This window comes from Lontra canadensis, unplaced genomic scaffold (assembly GCF_010015895.1).
Source record: "Lontra canadensis isolate GAN:19392208 unplaced genomic scaffold, GSC_riverotter_1.0 scaffold58, whole genome shotgun sequence".
NCBI classification, from domain to species: domain Eukaryota; kingdom Metazoa; phylum Chordata; class Mammalia; order Carnivora; family Mustelidae; genus Lontra; species Lontra canadensis.
The window spans coordinates 4,115,084-4,135,908 of record NW_022631052.1 but is presented as its reverse complement, the minus strand read 5'-3'; the positions used below and the strand labels follow the sequence as shown (position 1 = coordinate 4,135,908).

General features: G+C 40.5%; 1 protein-coding gene across 1 annotated transcript in view; it reads right to left on the bottom strand.

Annotated features, from left to right (window-relative positions):
* LOC116878575 (mediator of RNA polymerase II transcription subunit 13-like) overlaps positions 1–20,825 on the bottom strand; it is a 152,852-nt gene that overhangs the window by 11,470 nt on the left and 120,557 nt on the right. The window contains exons 17-25 of the mRNA XM_032876206.1: positions 17,210–18,147; positions 13,163–13,342; positions 12,335–12,558; positions 10,281–10,473; positions 9,164–9,590; positions 8,377–8,596; positions 6,952–7,140; positions 2,417–2,640; positions 2,074–2,216 (exon numbers count right to left, since the gene is read on the bottom strand). Coding sequence (XP_032732097.1) covers positions 2,074–2,216; positions 2,417–2,640; positions 6,952–7,140; positions 8,377–8,596; positions 9,164–9,590; positions 10,281–10,473; positions 12,335–12,558; positions 13,163–13,342; positions 17,210–18,147 — 2,738 coding nt within the window. The remainder of the gene's footprint in view (positions 1–2,073; positions 2,217–2,416; positions 2,641–6,951; positions 7,141–8,376; positions 8,597–9,163; positions 9,591–10,280; positions 10,474–12,334; positions 12,559–13,162; positions 13,343–17,209; positions 18,148–20,825) is intronic.

Here is a 20,825-nt window from a genome sequence, read left to right as displayed (position 1 = left end):
CTGAAATAAAAGTGAAATAAGACATGAAGAATGTATTTTTAAAAGCCACAGAAAAATCAAACAGGCATGAGTTTTTAAAACCAAGTGAGAAAGAAAAGACAGTATATGTATTTTACCACAAATACTCTGGTGATAAAAAACAAAAATTCACAGTTGATTCTGAACTCTGTAGGCTCACATACAATACTATCCCACCGAAATGCAACGTGGTGCAGACCTCAGGTCCCCAAAGGAATGAAATGTAGATTGGTAAACTGATTTCCTGTACACTAGGCTCTTCTCGATGTCTTTAACCCCTTAAAGTACATTGTCTCTCAACTTTTTGATGGGATTGGTCACACTTATATTCTTTTCCCCTAAGAAATAAGAAGAGTGTGCCCCTGCTTTAAAAACACACACACACACACACACACACACACAAAGGAAGGAAATAGCTGTAATAATTATCGAGAACACCAAGTGACTAGACTAGGAGGCTACATTTTTATCCTCTCTTCTTCTTTTCTATTATATTCTAACTTTTCCCAAGGGTTAAGAGCAGCTCAAACCCTTTAAGAGATAAGAACGACTATAAGGCACACCAAGAGATGGGACAGGAAATGTCCCGACAATTGAAATGATGAACCCCCAAATGTATCAGACCTCCAGGCTCCCAACAGAAGATTCATTTTTAAAGAATATTATACTTACAAAAGACAAGGGTAATATTTTCTATTGGCCTATAGTATAACTAGTAAAAAAAAATCTTACACACAATAGATTCCTAAGAAAACACTTATACTTATTTTCATGTAATATATGTATAAACTGCTTTTCAACCCTAACACTTAGCCTACTTGAGCACTTTCTACAATGCAGGTTGTATCTGTTATCAGGGTCTTATTTCAAAGATTTCATAAATATCTGATATAAATTTCATGCAAAGAAACAATATGTGCACTCTAATACAAGGGCTCCACAAACTATAGCCTACGGGCCAAATCCTCCTCAGCACTTGTTTTTGTAAACAAAGTTTTACTGGAACAAAGCAAAACCCATTCACTTAGGTGTTGTTTGTGGCTGCTCTGACTTTACAATGGCAGAGTTGAGAGGCTGCAACAGTGACAAGCTGGCCAGCAGAGTTGAAAATATTTACTACCTGGCCCTTTACATAGAAAGTTTGCTGACTCTGCTCTAATATAGTTGAATGCACAAAACCACCAGGCTAATTTGTGACATATGATTTGCTTTTGTGTAGACCTTAAGGGGAACAAAAAAAATTTCTCCCATCTATATGTATACACTAAACTTTTTAGAAATGTATCATTAATTAATAAGGCTTTAAAAAATAATCTAGAACTATTCATACTGCTCACGTAAAGTAGCTATAGTAAGACAGCAAATGAGCTCGGCTCAAAGCCAGGTAACACCGCTGCCAGTGGTCAGCTGTGCTGTTAGTTATTTTTACTGCTTTGTAACTGACTGTTATATTTATGATGGGAACTATTAGCAGCGGGTAGGCATATGGGGGGATTCAACCTAAAAAGTCTATTCTCTTGGGCGTCCAGACTGAAGTCTATGAGACAGTGGCAATGTGAATAAAGACCACTCCAACTTGCAACGTTTTGTCCTTGTAAGTCAGGATTACTTTGCTCTTGTGCCACCAACACAAAATAAATACAAACTGTATCACCATCAATCACCAAAAAGAAATAAAAGAAACAGAAGTCTATTCTTACATATGACTTCTACCATCATCCACAATCTCCCATTTAAAGTTTCGTGTTAAAACTGATTTGATCTCACTGACTCAGTACATAAATAAATGTCAGAAGTCCTAATTTACTATCACTTTAATATTAATAAAACATTCTTTTTCATATCTTTTATATTGGGGTTCAGTAGTTAAGATTTTCTTTGGTAAATGGTTTTGTTGATAACTAAAAGTTTAAAAACTGTTTAAAAGAATCTGAAAATACAAATCTGCTTTATTCTTACTATCAACTTTATAATTTTCTCCCTCAGCTCAGTTAGGGACATTAGCTTAACACTCTTCCTTTGTTTCCAGTACTGACTGCTTTAGGAATCTCTCACCTTTAAGCTCCCCATGGCCAAGCCGCCCAAGTCGGCCGATTACAACTCTCCAGGGTAGAGATGTCATTTGGACAATACCTATGCACCACTCCCATAACTTCTGTAGTCCAATTTTACGTGCAGATACTTTACTCCTCCGTGATCTAAAAAAAGAAATAAGTGAGGAAGGGTCTCCAAATGAGTCAAGTCAAAGTGATCACTTAGCAAGGCAAAACCCATAAAACTTCCAAAGAACCCACCCACAAAGCACCCACTGAATTTAGTCAGGAAAATCAGAATGACTCATATCTGAGGAAAGGCAGAGCATCAATTTATATACAGCATAAACACTGAGACTCCTCACCTGTTTGGTAAAGCAATATTTACAATACAAGTTTCTAATAATTCCCCATGGAGGTCAGTGCAGGAAGCCAAAAGCCAGCGCTGGTCATGAGACAGACAGTAGCCCACAAAGAGCACGTTGTATTTCTGGCTCGCCTCTCCAAATGTCTCTCCCAGCTCCGTCTGCTTGTCTTTGATTGGGGCCAATATAAAAGGAGGGGAATAAAGCTGGATTGGGCTGGGTCGCTGAAATCAAAATAAAAGCCGGTATCAAGACAAAGCCACCCAACTCAATGTTTACAACAAAACACCAAAGAGCACTTAAAACCAATGGGGAGTAATGACAACAGACTGCCCCCCAGAAGTATTACATACCTAAATAGGAACTGTTTAAAGGACATCAGCTAGGAACCCCAATCAAGCCAATGTTTCCTTATTAAAAGGAAATTACTATTTTGGAAAGTAAACCGGCCCCACTTCATTAGTCATCAGGAAAGCAGAAATTAAAACCACAATGAAAGACTACTACATACCCACCAGAATGTCAAATTAAAAAAGAAAACACTGAGTATCAGTGAGAATGTGGGGCAACTAGAGCTTTCAGACACTGCTGGTGATGTAATCTCTTTGGAAAAGTGACAATCTCTGCTAAAGCCAAACTCACACATACCCTTGACCCAATCTAGTGGACATCTATGTTTACCAAAGGACAGGTGTAAGACAGTACACAACAGTTTTAATCCTAACAGCTCCAAATTAAAAATAACCTAAATGCCCTTCACCAGTAAAATGGAAGATAAACTGTTATAGCTATATAGTCAGAATATTAAAGAGCAAAGACAGGTAAAACTACCACTCCATGTAACAGGACAGATGAATCTAGACACTGGGTAAAAGAAGCCAGACACAGAAAATACCAATTATATGACTCAATTTAAATGAAAGTCAAAAACAGGCAAGATATGTTGTTGTTAAGTCAGAACACTGATTATCAACAGAATGACTAGAAGGGATGTGAAAGACATTTCTCGATGTTTTTCAGCTTTTGTTTCTTGTGCTTGCTATGTGATGTGTTTAGCAGAAATTCATCAAATGGTATACTTATCATTGGGTACTTTTCAGCATGTAAATTATACCTCAGAGTGAGTGAGAGTGTGTGTGTGTGTGTGTGAGTGTGTGTGAGCTAAGAAATCAAAGCATTAGCTGTTATAAGTAAGACAAATATTTTAAACCAACTCTATACCATTTTTTTACAACTATTATACACATTTCAATATATAATAATATTGGGGTCAGCACACTTCCAAACAGCAAATACTTTAGGCTTTATGGGTCTCTCTTCTTCTGAGTTTTCTTCTCTTTTTAAAAATGGAACAATCATTCTTATCCACGTCATACCAACACAGGCTGTAGCAGGCTAACCTGAGCCCACAGTAACACCACAGTAACAGCTGCTGACCCCTGAATGAATACATGTTCGTCCATCCATCCATACATACATATGGCATACACATATTTATGGCATAAAAAATAGTAATAATGGAATTACAGAATTTTAAAGCTAAAATAAAGACCTGAGAAAGAGTCTAATGCAATTCCTTCATTTTAGGGACACAAAACACAGGCCTAGAAATATTAAACAATGTGCTCAAAGTTTCAAAGCTAACCTTATCATCGATCCATTCATTCTCCCTACACCTGTAAAGTCTACTCCTAGGTATTTACCAAGAGAACGGAAAACATTTTCAACAGAAACACTTGTGCACAGATGTTCAAAACAGTATTATCCACAATAGCTAAAAAGTGGAAAGACTCAAATGGCCATCCACTAAAGAATGAGTAAACAAAATGTGGTATATATCCATACAATGGAATATCATTTAACCACAAAAAGAAATAAAATACTATACATGCTATGACATGAATGGGCCTTGAAAACACGCTAAATGAGACGCCAGACATAAAAGATTACATATTGTATGATCCATTTATATGAAGTGCCCAAAACTCGCAACTCCATAGAGACAGAAAGGAGACTGGTGGCCATCAAGGGCTGGGGAAGGGGAAATGAGTGGCTGCTAATAGGTATGACGTTTCTTTCCAGGTTGGCAAAATGTTCTAAAACGAGACAGCAGGGACACCTGGGTGGCTCAGTGGGTTAAGCCTCTGCCTTCAGCTCAGGTCATGATATCAGGGTCCTGGGATGGAGTCCCGAATCGGGCTCTCTGCTCAGCAGGGAGCCTGCTTCCCCGCCCCTTCTCTCTCTGCCTGCCTCTCTGACTACTTCTGATCTCTCTCTCTGTCAAATGAATAAATAAAAATCTTTAAAATGAGACAGCAGTGATAGTTGTACAATTCTGTGAACAAACTAAAAACCACCAGACTATGCAATTTTTAAAAGGGTGAATGTTATAACATGCGAATTATGTCTCAATAAAGCTTTCAAACAAAACAGGACAGTCAGGTGAGAGTGCCTGAAAAGTCTTAAAGGAGAAGGTTAAATGCCAAATGTCTTAGATGCAACAGACAGCCTGTGATAAATCACAAAGTAAAATATTATTCCCCAAATGTTTTTCAGATACTGGATATTCTATGAAAAACAGAAGAAGTGACACCAACAATAGAATTTCTTCTAATACTTGCATGGTAAATACTGAAACCCATTCCTTCTTATGTAAAGTGTGCTTGCATAAGGCTCTGTCGCAGTAGGGATTCGGAATTCCTAGGTGCAGAGGCCCAGCTGCCCTGCTCACCACCAAGTCCTCAGCACCTAACATAGGGCCTGGTACACAGCAGACACTTGGTTGTATTTACTGAATGAAAGTGCCCTGCTTAGCTGCAGACTGAGGGAGTGGAAGCATTTAGCAATTAGTCATTACCATAATACCCATAAAAATTTATAAACCTCAGAAAATACATGAAACCTTTGATTTTGCTTTTAATAATGTCAAATGATTTCTTTCTCTTCCTGTTACAAAGCAAAAGGGGGAAAAAGGTTTATTTTTGCCATCTATTTTCATCTAGAGTCATCCATTTATCTCGTGAGCTACTGACACTGTTCTGCCAGTACGTTATAAACTTTAAAACTTGTAGGTAATGCCTCAGGACATCTTAATACAGGTAGTCAGCCTTCACTCCCCTCTATGAAAATGCAGAACACTATCAGTTATCATTTGAAAATATGGCAACTTCTTACCAAAGCATAAGGAATGACTGCATCTGAACTACAGAATAACTACATGAGGTAAAGAACTAAAAGGTTCTAAGTTTATAGAGAAAGGCAGTAACTCAATTTCTGGAGACAAAAGAAAAAACCAGTAGAAATACTTTTTTTTATTCTAGAAAGAAAGCTAACAAAGAAAATAGATGAACTGCTCACAAAACTGAAAAATTAAAACTCAAAAGAAACGACGACCAACCTAAACTGCCAAAGACAGAAATTGTACATAACCGCAGAATGAACGTGGGTTGTGGGCTAAGCAGTTTCTTCTGGATCAAGTGACAACAAATGTGTTATTAACTACATGCCTCATTTTTTTCCCCACTTCTAAGTTTTTTGGTTTTTTTTTTTTAAGATTTTATTTATTTATTTGACAAAGATCACAAGGAGGCAGAGAGGCAGGCAGAGAGAGGAGGGGAAGCAGGCTCCCTGCTGAGCAGAGAGCCTGATGCAGGGGCTCGATCCCAGCACCCTGGGATCATGACCTGAGCCAAAGGCAGAGGCTTTAACCCACTGAGCCACCCAGGTGCCCCCCACTTCTGAGTTTTTATTTATACAAGAGATAAACATTTCACTGAGTTTTCCAGAAAAACTTACATTACCAACTAAAATCAGCAGGTATTGGTGTTTTTAAGTTCCTTTAATATGAAGAGGTGTTTGCTGGCTTTTATTAATGGGTGATCTTTCATGCAAGAGAAGTTGTGGGAACTGATTTTTGAAGGCTTCGAAAATTCTAAACATTGCCCTGTTCATCTATCTTCAGGATAAAGTCATTCATAAAATAAAAAAAGTATACATCTTTTGTTTAGTGTTTTAAAATTCCCCTAGAGGTACATATCTGTGGGAAGTAGGTTTAAGAAGATGGAGAGAAAAAGCACTCATTTATATATCAGAAGCACCGAGATAAGGGAAGAGAAAGCAAGCCCCTGTAAACACCTGCTTTGGAAAATTCGGAGCCCCTGCGGAGTGAACGCATGCACAACTGCTGTACCAGGAGAGACAAGAGCTAGGGAAGGGAGAAAGCCAGTGATTAATAACAGATTAGCTTCAAAAAATAGAGAACAAAATAAACATGGGAAAGTCAAACATTAGTAAGTAAGAGTGATGAGTATATTGCCGCCTTAGATCCTACAACAAAAACCACCAAGAGTTTGCTTGTCTCCTTTCTCAAAAAATTTTATAAGTTTAGAGAAGAACCTCCTCTATTTTAAACTAAGGATCAGAGAAACCTCCCACTCTTAACAGAGGCAGAAGGTGCACCCAGCAGCCAACTCTCCTGGCTTGTATCCCCAGTATAAAAGCACTCTTTTAGAAATTTCTGCTGTGCTACTACCTACCTCTGGGTTCTTGAGGGTCATCTCGATGCTGGCGGCAGGCCCGAATCCTGTGAGGGACTTAATGTGGATCTGTGTGGGCAGAGGTCGCCGGCACTGACAGTACACTGAAAACGCCATGGACTTCAAGTATTGAATGTAGAAAACTTGTTCGTCCTTCATTGTCTGCAGCATGTACTGGCAAGGCACAATCTACACACACAAATACAAACAAAACTAGAATGCGCTTGGAAAATGAAACGGCATGAATTCTTTGCAAAGAGGGCAGGGAGTTTAAGTTTTAAAATATATAAGGGGCGCCTGGCTGGCTCTGTCGGAGAAGCGTGCAAACCTTGATTCGGGGTTGTGAGTTCGGGCCGCACATGGGATGCAGTGACTGCTTAAAATCAAATCAAGTATTATACACATATGTGTATATATATATATTATATACATACATGTTATGTACCTAATGTAACTCAATCTTAACTCCTTAGATGACATAAAATCCTCTATTACAAAGATACACCAACAACTGAAGAAGAGGGGTCATCTGTTGGTCACATTACAGTCACTTAGAAATTACCCCCTTCCTTTTTTACGGATAAATTGTCAATTTACTACTGCCATGCTCCAAAATTTTTAAAACTTGCTTTTTAATGTAGTTCTCTTTTTAATCACATGTACACACAGAGCGTGCGGTAACTGAGGAATTATTATCTGAGGATGTGAGACACAAACTTCATAACGAAAAACAATCAATAACCTATTCTGGTAACTCTTGAATTCAACGTTTTAATTCTGTAAGATGGCTCTGGTGAAAGTGACAGTAAAACAAACCCAAACACCCAAGGTATCATTTATCACTATTACCAAAATCTTGTAAAATTACTGTACTATAAAGCCGGCCAGGCGGGAGTAGAAGAGGCACGCTGACTGACTGCTCTGTGAGGGGAATGTAAATAAGCGTAACTTTTCTGGAAAGGAATCCGGCATTATTTGTCAGTACTATATCTTAAGAATACGCTTTAAGAAATTACCTGAAGTGTGAAAAAGAGATTATAAAGATGTTTATTACAGCTTTATGTATAATAGCAAAATTCAGAAACAAGTATCTAAGTGTACAATAATAATTACATATGGAGAACATGCACTCATTATAAATGCTGCTTGTAAGAGTTTTAAACATGGCAAAGTATTCATGAATAATGTTAAGTATTAAAGACTAAAAATTATACTAGAAGTATGATTCTAACTCTGTAAACAAACATACACCAAAAAAGTGAGAAATACACCAAAATGTTATGCAATGGTGACTTAATCTAAAGGTAGAATTATGAGTATCTTTTCCTTTATAGCTTTCATGTACTTCCGGTTTTAAAAAAAATCATGAACTTGTATTTTGCAAAAACAACAATGAAAGCGAAAAATAAAGTTGCAAATAGTCACCTGGAGAATGAAAGAATTTCTCATATGCTCAGGTAAATTATCCAGCATCTCTGTGTAGCAGCGCATCAAACTCAACAGCCAAAAGTTTCCAGAAGTAGAGTCTTCATCTGCAGTGTAAGTGAAGGGGTCCACCATGTAAATGACAACAGCTGGAGGATAGGCCTGGCTGTCTGCGGAGTCAGGCTCAGTGGGAATTCCTATTCTCTCTCGTTCTGTGACACTGCAGAGAGAGCCACTTATGAGATGCACAAAATAAACATAAGTCACACAAAATTCCAGTTCCAGAGCACACCAATCCCCCGCACAATGATTACAGATTAAATGTAACATCGATACATGTATTACTAAAATAAAGGCAAACCAAGCCAGTTAGTAGGAAGACAGGAGGGAAATGACAATATACTCCTTTAAATGGGAGATCTCTTTTTCCACTCCCTCTTTCTCCTGGGGCTATATTCTAAAAAGGTATTTTATAATACTATTAATGTTAGTGTTAATAGCACTATTACTATTATCCATTTATTCTATTCACATAATAATAGTAGAACCATCACTAAAACTTACTACGAAGCTAATAAGTACAGTACTAATAAGTTTATAAGAAGTCTCAGATTTCTTAACACTGAAACAAGAGACTGACAGTTGTCACTTCCTTTTGGGAAGAAGAGAAATAGAGCACTTCATTAGACTGAGAGATTCATGAGGTTGAGGCGGACAGCTGGGTGCAGAAGAGTGTAAGTAAGGGGTTCAAGCCAAAGCCACTCATGTCAATCCGTGAACAACGTACCTTTCTTGTCCATCCTGCGAGGACTGAGAGGAGCTCTGCCCAGGCTCAGTGTCTCCACCACAGCCCATGTTCCCTTGCGTTCTGTCTGCGGAACTGGCCCCAGTGCTGGGGTTCTGCCCTCCAACACTAGCACTGAACCCCGAAGAAGAGGTAGTGCTGGTCTGGTTAACAACGGCAGCAGGGGCAGAGGTCGAGACGGGTGGCACAGAGGAACCAGATGCGGAGCTACTTGCCGCGGGGTTCCCAGAAGTGCTGTTAGAGGTGGGATTGAATGCACTGCCAGCCGAGGGCGCTGCTGATCCTGAATTTGAAGCTAGTGGCCCTGCGTTCCCAGGTGTAGCTTGTCCCTGTGCTGCTGCTGGTGGGGACTGGTACTTAGGTGGTATCAACAGGCTGCTGTCGAGCTGCAGAGTGGCTAGATAAGGTGCTGAAAGAGGACATGCAGAGAGGTGACATCAGTGATGTTCTGCAGTGTTGGACTGGATCAGAAATTCAGAATGGCCCCTTTTTAAAAAAATGATGCTTTCAGGCCGCAGTACTCTGATTATGACACCCAAAATGCTATCTCCACACTTGAATATATGCTTATATATTCTGCAAACATGGAAATGAACATGAAGCTACTTATTATAAATTCTGGTGAAGAGGCTTATTAGAAAAAAAAAAAGTGAGAGAGAGAGAGAAAATTAATCCCTCTAACACTTTCCTTTCAGACTGACCCTCTGGGCCTTCACTGACAACTGAGAGGCCACGTACTCTCTTGCCACCACGGTAGCCCATGCTCCTCTGTGTACTGAACTTTAAAAGCTTCCAAGATCCTCTGGGGAACATCGGTTAAATTTAAGCAGTTAATACCAAGTCCTGCTGCTAAGTTTTCAAAATGTGGAGTAAATTAGATATGACTTCTTCAGGCAACTTTAAATTGCTTTTAAAGAATGTGTGTGCACATAAAAATTAGCCTTTAATGACCTAGAACGCAGAAATTAGACCTAAATAAATACAGTAATGGAACACTAACATTACCTGAGACAAAAGTAGCATAAGGCTGCTTCCCAAAGGGGGACAATTTGCTATTTTACTTCTCAGATTCTACTTGGCCAAATAAATTCCCATTTACCTAGGTGATGGCGGCAAACTTGCGCATAAAGTTTGAGTCTGGAATGATTGTCATTCTCCTCACTGCTCCACGGCTGGTTGAACCACTCGCTCACAAGCTCGTCAGTCAGCTTCTGTGCCACGGTCTTTCCCACGCGCATGATCCCATCTCTTAGCACTTTGCAGATGGGCTTGTGCTGCCCAAGCCTACACATCTGATACCACAAGCAAGACCATTACTTACAACAGGAACCACTCCTGTCGCTAGCGGGGAGAATTCTTTATCATACGCATCAAAGTATTTTGCTTTTCTTTTAGCATTGACACAAATAAGCAAACCAACATTAGACACTGGTCCTTTCTGGTAATTATAATGTATGCTGAGACTGCTATCTGTCTCTCCAAAACCTAGCCTAGACCCTCTAAAGAAAAATAAATGTTTCTTCACCCCAGCCAATTCCTCCCACACAAGGGAAGTTTGCTGAGCACTACCTGATTGCTAATGGTCAAATAAAGAATTAACCAGATTCCTGCCTACTTTGGCTGACTGAGACATATGTCCACTAAAATCTCTTAAGTAATCCCTACTCATAATGTTTTCCCATAAGATAACATTAAAATTTTATGGGCCATCTGTTACAGACATTTGGAGATCACCAATAGCAGAGGCCACTGAAGCAGTGGATATGCTGATCACTTTTTCAAAGTAAATAGTTGTTTTAAGCACAATGATATTCTGTTATTAATCTCCAGGACACTAAATGGGTACTTACAGCAAAGAATTAATATAATACACCTGCAAAAAATAAGCTACTTAACTATCTACTCACCAACAGGAGAGCCCACATTATCCCTTATTAGAGGTGATAACTGAAGGCTTACCAAGCCCCTACAAAGTTCTCTAGCGCACACTCTTCTTAACAAGGTGTGCACTCCCGCCAAATGAGCAATCCTAGTAAAGTCATTAGTCTCTAAAAAGATCCAGCAATGCTTTTATGTTTCGTAAGTCATGTTAAAAGTCATCCAAGAGAAGAGAACTGGGCTTTAAAAAAAATTGCTTAGACAAGTTTTCTCTGTTATGGTCCTTATGATTTAATAGTATTACACATCCATGAGCGAGGCACTGTATAGAAATTACTGTACCTAACGGTTCCTTTAGAGGCTTAACTGATGTCATTACCTCGTATGTTAGCATCTCCTCACTTCTTTGTAGCAACACGTAAGTTTACTATTTCACGTGTGCCCATCCACTTCTAGATAGTGAACGTTCTGTTATGAAATATTTTAGAAATTCAACTTGGCAACTTCTTTAACAAACACTCTTGTGATGTTTATAATATGCCTGTAACAGTTCTTCATAAATACTAATTTTATTTAATCTTGCCAAAAATAAAGATATTAGAAGTATAAGATACAAAGAATTTAGCGTACATACACTTTGGCAGAAAAAATGTGGCACTTAACCTTAAAGATACTCATGATTCCAATTTTTCAAAAGTAACAGTAATTTATGTACTAAATATATAAAAGGATTCACCAGCTTTTATATTATTACGGTTATTACATTATTAATCTTTATCAAAGTTCTAGTATTAAGAAGAATGCGGTGCTAAATACACAACAGGGACATGATTATCAAAAGATAAACTTATCTTCTGATTCAAAAATCTTCAAGCTAAACATTTTTATACTGTTTTCGAGACCCCCCACCCCCGCCGGCACCAAGAAGGGATGCGCTTTCTTTCTGTAAAGGTCATCTTCTGAACAGCCAGAACACCCGCTGGTAAGCAACACTTTTCAACTCGAGCACATACATGAGGAAAGAACAGCTGACGGAATTGTAAGACGTGTGGGAAGGCTGGCAGAGCAGTCTTCTAAATCTAACAAAATGTAAAGCCAAGGGAAAGCAATTTACTCCCAGGAAAACTTGCCAATTTAATTCTCTCCTTTATCCTCCAACCACTCGCAAATTTTCTTGGAGATCTACCTTGAAGATACTCGTTCTTTAAAATTTAGTCATAGCTGGAAACAATCTGAGGACTCATGTCCCAGAAACAATCTTCATATCATTCTCACCTCATATACAGCGCTCAAGTCCCTGAAGAAAGTTTTGGCTCCTTCGAGCAAGGCCTCATTTTCTGGACACACCACAATATAGGCAACATCACGGTGGCCCCCATATGGGTCCAACAATAGCCTCTCCCAAAATGGCAAAGAGAATGGTGAGATGGTGAGGAAGTCTTTGTCACAGCCTACCAGCAGAGTGGGAATGGGCAATGGCTCAGGAGACTCTTCTGAACCTGTAACAATACGGCAGTTAGGATGGTGCTTAAAAGTCCATTTCCTATAACCTGGACAACTCAGAAGTTCTTGCTGCGTTAGTCTTAATTCTGGCATCAGAAATCTCTTGTAGGTTGACAGGATCACTCTCAAAAGGACTCGCAAATCCCCTAATTACATGGCCCCTGATGAAGACCTTGTATCAGTGAGTCAGAACGCACTTAGACAGGTCCAATAAGGGCCGATTAGAAAAGGTAAAGTTAGTTTTCCAAGCAGCATGATACCATTCCCTTTAAATTAAGCCTTACAGTCCTGACTCGGAAGAACTAGTTCAGGAGTTCATCCAGATGAAAATACAACGAGGGTCAGGAAGATGAGGAGAGTCTAATGAATACAACAAATATTACTTTCCTCACTGACCTGGATTCTACCAAGGATGCTCAGAGAAAACTTAACTCCAAACTGACTTTAGGGAAGACAAGATGATAACGATTAAAGATTAATTCATAAAACTATAAAACTTCATAGTCACGAAGAGGGTTCCATTTTGTCAGGGAAGCTAGGACTGGACAGTAACTAAAACTGGAAGAATACGGAAGAGCTGAAACGGGGAAGGGATTCTACCATAGGTGCCCCGTCCCGCCATCTTGTGGAACTGCTGCCAGGTGAGCGGCCCCTGCACATGCTGGATGTTCTCCCAGGTCCTGCCCGTGCGCTTCTTTTGGATGGCATCTTGGAGAAAGGGCTGCAGCGACAGCAGCATGCGGACCACATCCTGGGAGGAGAGCATGCTGATGTCTAGCACTGCAAGGGAAAGGAAATGAAAAGAACAGACATTATGCAGGGGGACTGGCATTCTCCTCTTTCCTGCCATCCTGCTAGACTGCAGTTATCGTCCATGACAAAAGACATTACTGGCGGTAGCTTCTACTTTCAGTATATTCTGAAATGCTTGGCTTACCAGTCAAAAGATATTATTTTATTATTACAAAGCAATTTATAATTTACTACGGGAAATAATAAAAGGAGAAATAGATCACCCTGTATATAAGAGGTTAACTACAGAATTGTTCAGAAGTAAAAAGATGGGTAGGCCTGAATTTAAAATCTCACAGACCTGTTTCCAAGGTTGTTCATAGGGAAAGAGAGCTATAAAAGTTTCTTAATCATTATATTACTTTTATTTATAAATAGCAATGTTTTGAAAGTATGATCAGTGTATGTTGGGGGGGACTTAAATAAAAGCTCTTAAAAACTGTTAAAAATGCTCTTAATGTAAAATGTTTTCACAAAATACAAAGGGCACAGAGAGAAAGACAACTTTCCATGCAGGCAGAGGCATAAGAAAACATGGCAAAAGCAACGACAGGACTGAAAGTCATCTGTCCACAGAGGAAGGTGGGATTCATAGTTTCAGAAGAAATATTCTTCCTACTGAGGAGGGGCCCTCAACATAGAACCTGAAAAACCTCTCAGATTCTATGCAAAACTGTGCACGCATGAACATATGCATATTATTTCCCAGGGATAAAGGTCCATAAACGCTCATCAAATTCTCAAAAAGATCTGAAGAAAGTGCTAATGACGTGTGAGGTGATCAGCTGCATACCTAAAGGCCCTTCCTTACTCTTTCTTTTCTAGCTCACCGGGAAAGGGGCACAGATGGAAATCTAAGATTTATCTACCAACTAAACCTGAAACACAGGATGCTTAAGACATCTCTAGATGTATCCCTAAACCAAACAAATTGCTAATCTAAATATGCAGCCTCTTGGGAAAAACTGGGAGACATGGCAAGCCGCAGGCCACATTCCTGCACAAGCAGCATGCCGGAGCGAAGGCTCAGCGCCCCCTTCAGATGGCTCTCCTCACTCAGCTCTGCTGCCTGCCTGAGAAGGAAGCAGTGATCAACTTTATATTCAAGCCTGGACTGCTTTTTTCTTAAAGAAAAAAGTACTTCTTGGACCCATGGCTCTATCAGAAGTTGAAGAATGACACACAAAAGAGAACCACCGGTGAGAGAAAAATAAAAGCAGACATCATTCTTTGTGGCTACTCGTGTGCACACAGAAAAGAACGTGTGTACTGACAGACACAGCGAGGGCACTGCCGTTGGCAAATCTGGCTCCAGCATCATTCATTTACATTATCTGTCTGGTACTGTTAAGCTTGTGACTCTGGAACCCACACCTCCTCTGCAATAAAACTCCGCTCTTCTTCATATCCAAAGATGACAGGACTGATCCACCCACACACCGCTTTTCTGTCTGAAGGCTACTATCTGGCAAAAGGAACCACCCGAGATAATCACCCACATTTCTTTAGGGGAAAGACTGTACTTTCTTTAATTCATTTAATTCATAAATGCATCCAGCATACATTAATTAGAGGCCTGCGAAGTACAACGCACTGTGCTCAAACCCAAGTGGTTACAGAAATGAGCATACAGAAATGAGAATACTTCCTTACAAGTCTCCACCTCCGAGAAGTCTCCTGACTTGGCTACTCAGAAAATGCCTACTCATCCCCTACTCCACGGATCTCTGTCCTCTGAACATACTTTCTCCTTCCAGATTTCCAACTGTATTTAAGAAGCTTATATAACCTTTCCCCTACAGGCTGAGAGTTGTTTAGAACAAGGTCCACGTTTCATTCACGTAAGCAACCACTACAGCCCAGCCTGTTCCCACCTCTCTATGGAAGCAGCTCCTCACCATGGTCAAAAGATATGTTTAATCCTCTTCTTAAAAGCTCAGCTGGACTTTAATGCTTCTTGACCACTCACTCGTCTCTTTCTTGAAACTTGGTTACATTGCAGAGTTTAGCGAAGCTCTGTCCCAAGCCCTCTTGTTGGTCTGGGTTTCCTCCTCCTCGGTGAGCTTTTTTCCTCCTCTGTGCCCGGGACTTGAGTATCTACAAGTCAACTACTCACTTTCCCCTGAGCTGCAGGCCTGGGAAGTCCCAAGAGTCTACTTGACACCTCTACCTGGGTATCTCAGAACAGATCTTTAAAATTTCCCAAACTCAACTTAGGAGCTTACTCCCTGGACCTGGTCTTCCAGTGCACTGATCTTTGAACGACATCACCATCTCTCCAGGTATACAAGTCACAAGCCCAGGTGTCTTCCTTACCATCTCGCTCTCTCAGACCCCTAAAATCCAACCACTACCAAGTCCTGCAGTCCAACCACTTCCTCAACATCCCTTGAATGTTTCTGCTTCTTTTCCATCTCCTTTGCTAAGACAAGAAACCAAGTTATTCTTTCTTATTTGAGCCGCTGCACTAACCCTCTCGTCTTCCCACCATTCCTGCCACTTCCAAATCCGCAGCCTGCACTGCAGTCGGAGCTTGTCTGTTTCTTAACTACACAAATCAGAGGGCAATGCCTCTTCATGAACCCATCATGTTAGGGCTCTTGGGATAAAGACCTCAGCCCCAACAGGTCTTAAACGGCTCTCGGGAATCTAGCCAGCTCCAAGCTCCCTTCAGTTCTTTCAAGATGTATTTATTTAAGGGGGGTGAGGGGCCGGGGAGGGAGAGTGGGGAAGAGGAGAGAATCTCAAGAAAATTCCCCACTGGGCGCAGAGCCTAACTTAGGGCTCAATCTCATGACCGTGAGATTGTATCCCGAGCCAAAATCAAGAGTCAGATTCTTAACCAACTGAACCACCCAGGTACCACCCCACATTAAAAATAAAATAAAATAAAAGATTTATTTATTTGAGACAGAGAGTCGTTCAGCTCTTTGAAAGCCCCAAGCTCTATGTAACTCTGGGCCTTCCCTCTTGCTGCTCTTTCTGCCTGGGACACAATTCCTTGCTCTCCACCTTCTTTAGCCAGTTATTCTGTACTTGGCACTGAAATCTAATGTTTCTACTTACTCAAGGAGTAGAAGAAGGCTGACCTACTGCTCTTCTAGGCTGACCCCCAGCCTAGGAAGGCCCTCCCACCCCACACCTTCATCACTTATAACGGTTTCTAATACTATGCTAATCTGTGTAATTATTTGATTAATCTGATGTCCATCTTCCAGAATAGATTAGAAAGTGCCTCAGAGAGGTGTCCTGTCTCTTTCAGTTACTTCACCCCCGGGGATGCATCACAGCATAGACAGTGAATGAATAAGGGAAGGGAACAGCAAGTTGCAGGGCTCACTTAGAGCTCAACATCACAGACATTTGTCAGCTGGAGCTTTTAATAATGGCAGTGACATGCCTCAGGAACCACAACACAAAGCCAACTGCAAGCATTGTTACAAGAAATGCAAAACACTGGAAAAGCAAAGGAAGGAGAAAATGCTCTGTAAATGGGAAGACGGCTCCACGGGAGAAGTATTACAGACAACCGAGTTAGAACACACAAGGTGTGCTGACTATTCTTCTGTGTACTCGCAACGATGCTGGTATGCAGCAGTCAGTTTGCCATGGGAACTGCCCACAGGAATCAATATGAGAGGAAGTTTTCACAAAATAACGAGTTTCCTCAAAAGGTGTTTCAGTATAAAACACTGCTCTATTCCTTAAATTTAGGAAGGTTGTCCACAGAGCTCTTAACTTTAGTTTTGTGTTTTTTTTTTTTTTAAGAGAAATGAAATTTAAAATTCTGTCCTTTATAATTTACCATCATACCAAGATCATTTTCAAAGTCAACGTGTATTCTGGGAAACCTACCGTTGCTATGAGGCCAAGAGTGCACAGTGGCACTTCTCACCAAAGCTTCATCCACTTTTCCACCCGTGGGATTATCCACATACTGTCGGCCCTGCTCCAAGGCATTAAAGCATTCTGTCCAGTAATCATTATTATCTGCTTGCACCCGGTCGTAACTCCAGCTTACACAGGGAAGAGTCTGGCGACTGTTAGAGGAAATGTAGTCCAGGAAACTCAGTGACGCAAAAGGTTGTGTGTGTTGATTCTGGAGGAGGAGGAGAAGGCTTATAGGTGGCTCCTGGGACTTTCGGGCTCCCTCCATCTGAGGAAGGAAGGTAGTCTGACACATCATTAAACGCCTCTCCGCAGCCTGACCAATATCAGAATTCTTCCCAAAAATATCCAACTCATCTTCCAGGAAGAGTCCTGAATTGTAGCCAAGCTTGCGATTCATAATCGCACTAAACCCACAGGTACAGCGATACTGGTCCTCGTTGGAAGAATCGGGGATGTAAAGCCCAACGTCCGCCCCTTTGATGTTCATGTTGCAGGCACAGATGCAACAGCTGTCAAAGTTTCTGTCTTTAAAGATATTCATCACAGAATCGGAGAGAATCAAGGTGACGTAGAGACTGTGGGCTTCAGGAATTGGCTGCATGGTGGCAGGCTCCACAGAGTTAAGGGGCCGCGTGGTAGAGGGGGTAGAGGCTGGTGACCCCTGATCGGTGCTATCATATTTAACCGACCCTTGACCACTGGCAGTGCCCCCACCTCTGGGAGTTCTTGGGGTCCTGGGGGTTCGTGGTGTGGGGACAGAGAAGCGAGGGGTTGCTGGAGATGGCAAAACTCCTGCTCCACTGTTGCTGGCTGGGGCAGCGCTGTTCAACGTCACTGGTGTGTTCATCTGTGGTGTATTCAGATAGTCCGGATCTGCTAGGCTCCCGACACTAGGCACGTTACTGCAACAGACAGTGCCAAGTGAGAACAGGTGCATGTCACAGACGTACTTACCCCACCTGGCCCGTGCATTTCTTTTTTTAAGATTTTATTTATTTATTTATTTGACTGTCAGAGATCATAAGCAGGATCCCCTCTAAGCAGAGAGCCTGATGAGGGGCTCGATCCCAAGACCCTGAGATCATGACCTGAGCCAAAGGCAGAGGTTTAACCCACTGAGCCACCCAGGTACCCCTGGCCTGTGCATTTCTTATCATTTATGCATGCTTTCACTAGGTATATTCAATTTTTTCTTAAAAAAAAAAAAAAAAGGATTCAAAGGAGTCAATAAAAGTGATGGGAAAGCAAGAAGCAAGGTATGAAGAATAATATACCATACACCAAGAATAATACATCATTTTCCTTCTACTTATTCCACATCAAAGCAATCTCCATCTTAATCTTTCAAGGGAACTTTACTGTTTTTACAAGAAAACATGTTGCTGGGTTTGGTCAATGTAGTTTTGAAAAACTGTACTATTAAGTGGGACTTTAACACATGAGTTCAGATGCTAAATTGACTAGAAAACCACAGGATAAAATTTCCATCTAATTTGCAATTACATTTTTGTCACTTTGTAAAATTTAAAGTCTGCTGATGTACTTATCCTCTGAGATCATAATCCATACATGATTCTAAAGCAGTTATAATCAAACAAATAGGAACATTTGCCATTTTTCTAATTTTCAAAGCACAGTCCTATCTAGGCTTGCATTTTTAGAATACTGAATGACCATAAAGGAATCCAACTGTAGGAAACCCACTGGCCAGTACTACACTACAATTAATACCGGTATCAGATATGTAGCTAGGAGGCCTTAGTATTAATTAGATGAAGTGCGCAGTACACATACTGTATCATAGCTTCCAAACTTCTAACAGATTTCTGTGGGGTGGTGGGCAACTTTAGTTCATTTTTAATCTTCAATATGCTATGTATTACCTACAGCACAATTATTCTTAGTTCCCAGAGACTGATCACACACTGTGTTATCTATTTTTTCATAAGCAATGACTTCTTTTTAGAATAGTCACACAGAAAACAAAACGGTTTCTACAATGTTCTGCTGTTTTAGTATTGTAAAAGACTTTTTTATATACATTCTTAGAAGTACATGTAAAAAAAGCAAATGAGACCATTCTCTCCCAATTAGAAGGTATCAAAAGAATAGATTTCATCTACTGCCTAATATTTTTTTGAAATCTATTAATACTGTACTTAAACTAATGTTCTTCCAATAAATGACATATTCATTCACTTACAATGTGAAAGAAGAATGTCATAAAGTGACGACTCTTCGAATGATTTTCTTGTGATCTTTAATGAGCTATGCCTAAACCATCAGCTTAAAAAGTCCACATCCAGCATTACAAAGAAACTAACTCTGAAGCACAGTGGTATCTTTGAGTGCAGATAAATAATGACCTAGAAACCTTGATTAGCAATCACTGCTATCTCAGAGACCAAAATAATAAGTGTGTAATAATGATCTTTACTCTAATTGGACTTTCAAATTCTTCTGTTTGACAAAACCCTAAAATTATTATAGAGTTCAGATCAGAAGAACTAGGACTACTAACTGAAAACCTAAATAACTAAATTGCTCCCTAGGTAGTAAGAATGGTTTAGCTTGTATATGGAAAAAAACCTGATTTTTCCCATTCAATAAAAATGAACGGAGTACCAACACTATACTAGATGCTGGGCATTCAACAGTGAAAAAGGGATGAGAAGGCAGCTCACAGCAAGTATGACAGGTGTCAAGCAAGTGAGCGCGCATGTTCTGAATGTGACCAGGGGTGGCCAGGGTGATGGAGACCGCAGCAGAAGGAACTGACGTAGTCTAGAACTGTGTTGTCCAACAGGGTTATCACTAGCCCTATGTGCTAAATTTAAATAAACTTAAATAAAACTACAACTTCATTTCAAGAGGTGCACAGCTACAAGCTCAGGGCAGGGGATGCCGTATTGGAAGGTGCTGATATAAAACACTTCCTTCATCAACAATAGCTCTTAACAGTGCCAACTGAGAATACCAAGGATCTCTGGGATGGCAAAGGATAGATTTAATATACCTAAACAATGATCTGAATTATTGATTATTTAAACTATCATACAGCAAAGGGCTGAATGTCACTCTTTTGAGGAGTCTGTGTGTATAAGAAATTCAACCTTTAGATGGGTTCCTGGTGCCGCTGCCCTGGATGAGAATGGGGTGGCAACCCTTTTGGGTCCGTGAGCCCCACTGGACTAGACCAGTCCCCACTTACAGAAGCTCCAGCACGACTGGAGCACGGCAGCCGAGAACAAGCCCAGCGACCACCACCAGGGTACTTCTGAGCACGCTCTTGCCCCCCTGATGATGAGATGTTATTGCCACAATACCTCCACAGCCACTGGAACCTTTCAAAAATCGTGTGGGGGAAGTCAGGCAGGATTATCCCAATTTTAAAGAAGGGAAGACTCGGGTAAGCTGGTCATTTAAGGTCACACAGAGGAGTAAACAAAAAAGGCAGGAATGGAGTCCTCTGACAGCACAGTTCTACCTTCCTAAGTCTGGGTTCTTTTATCCTACACTCTGTCACCGTTTTTCACATTCTGACGCTGACTTTACATACATACACATAAAGCTTGTTAAG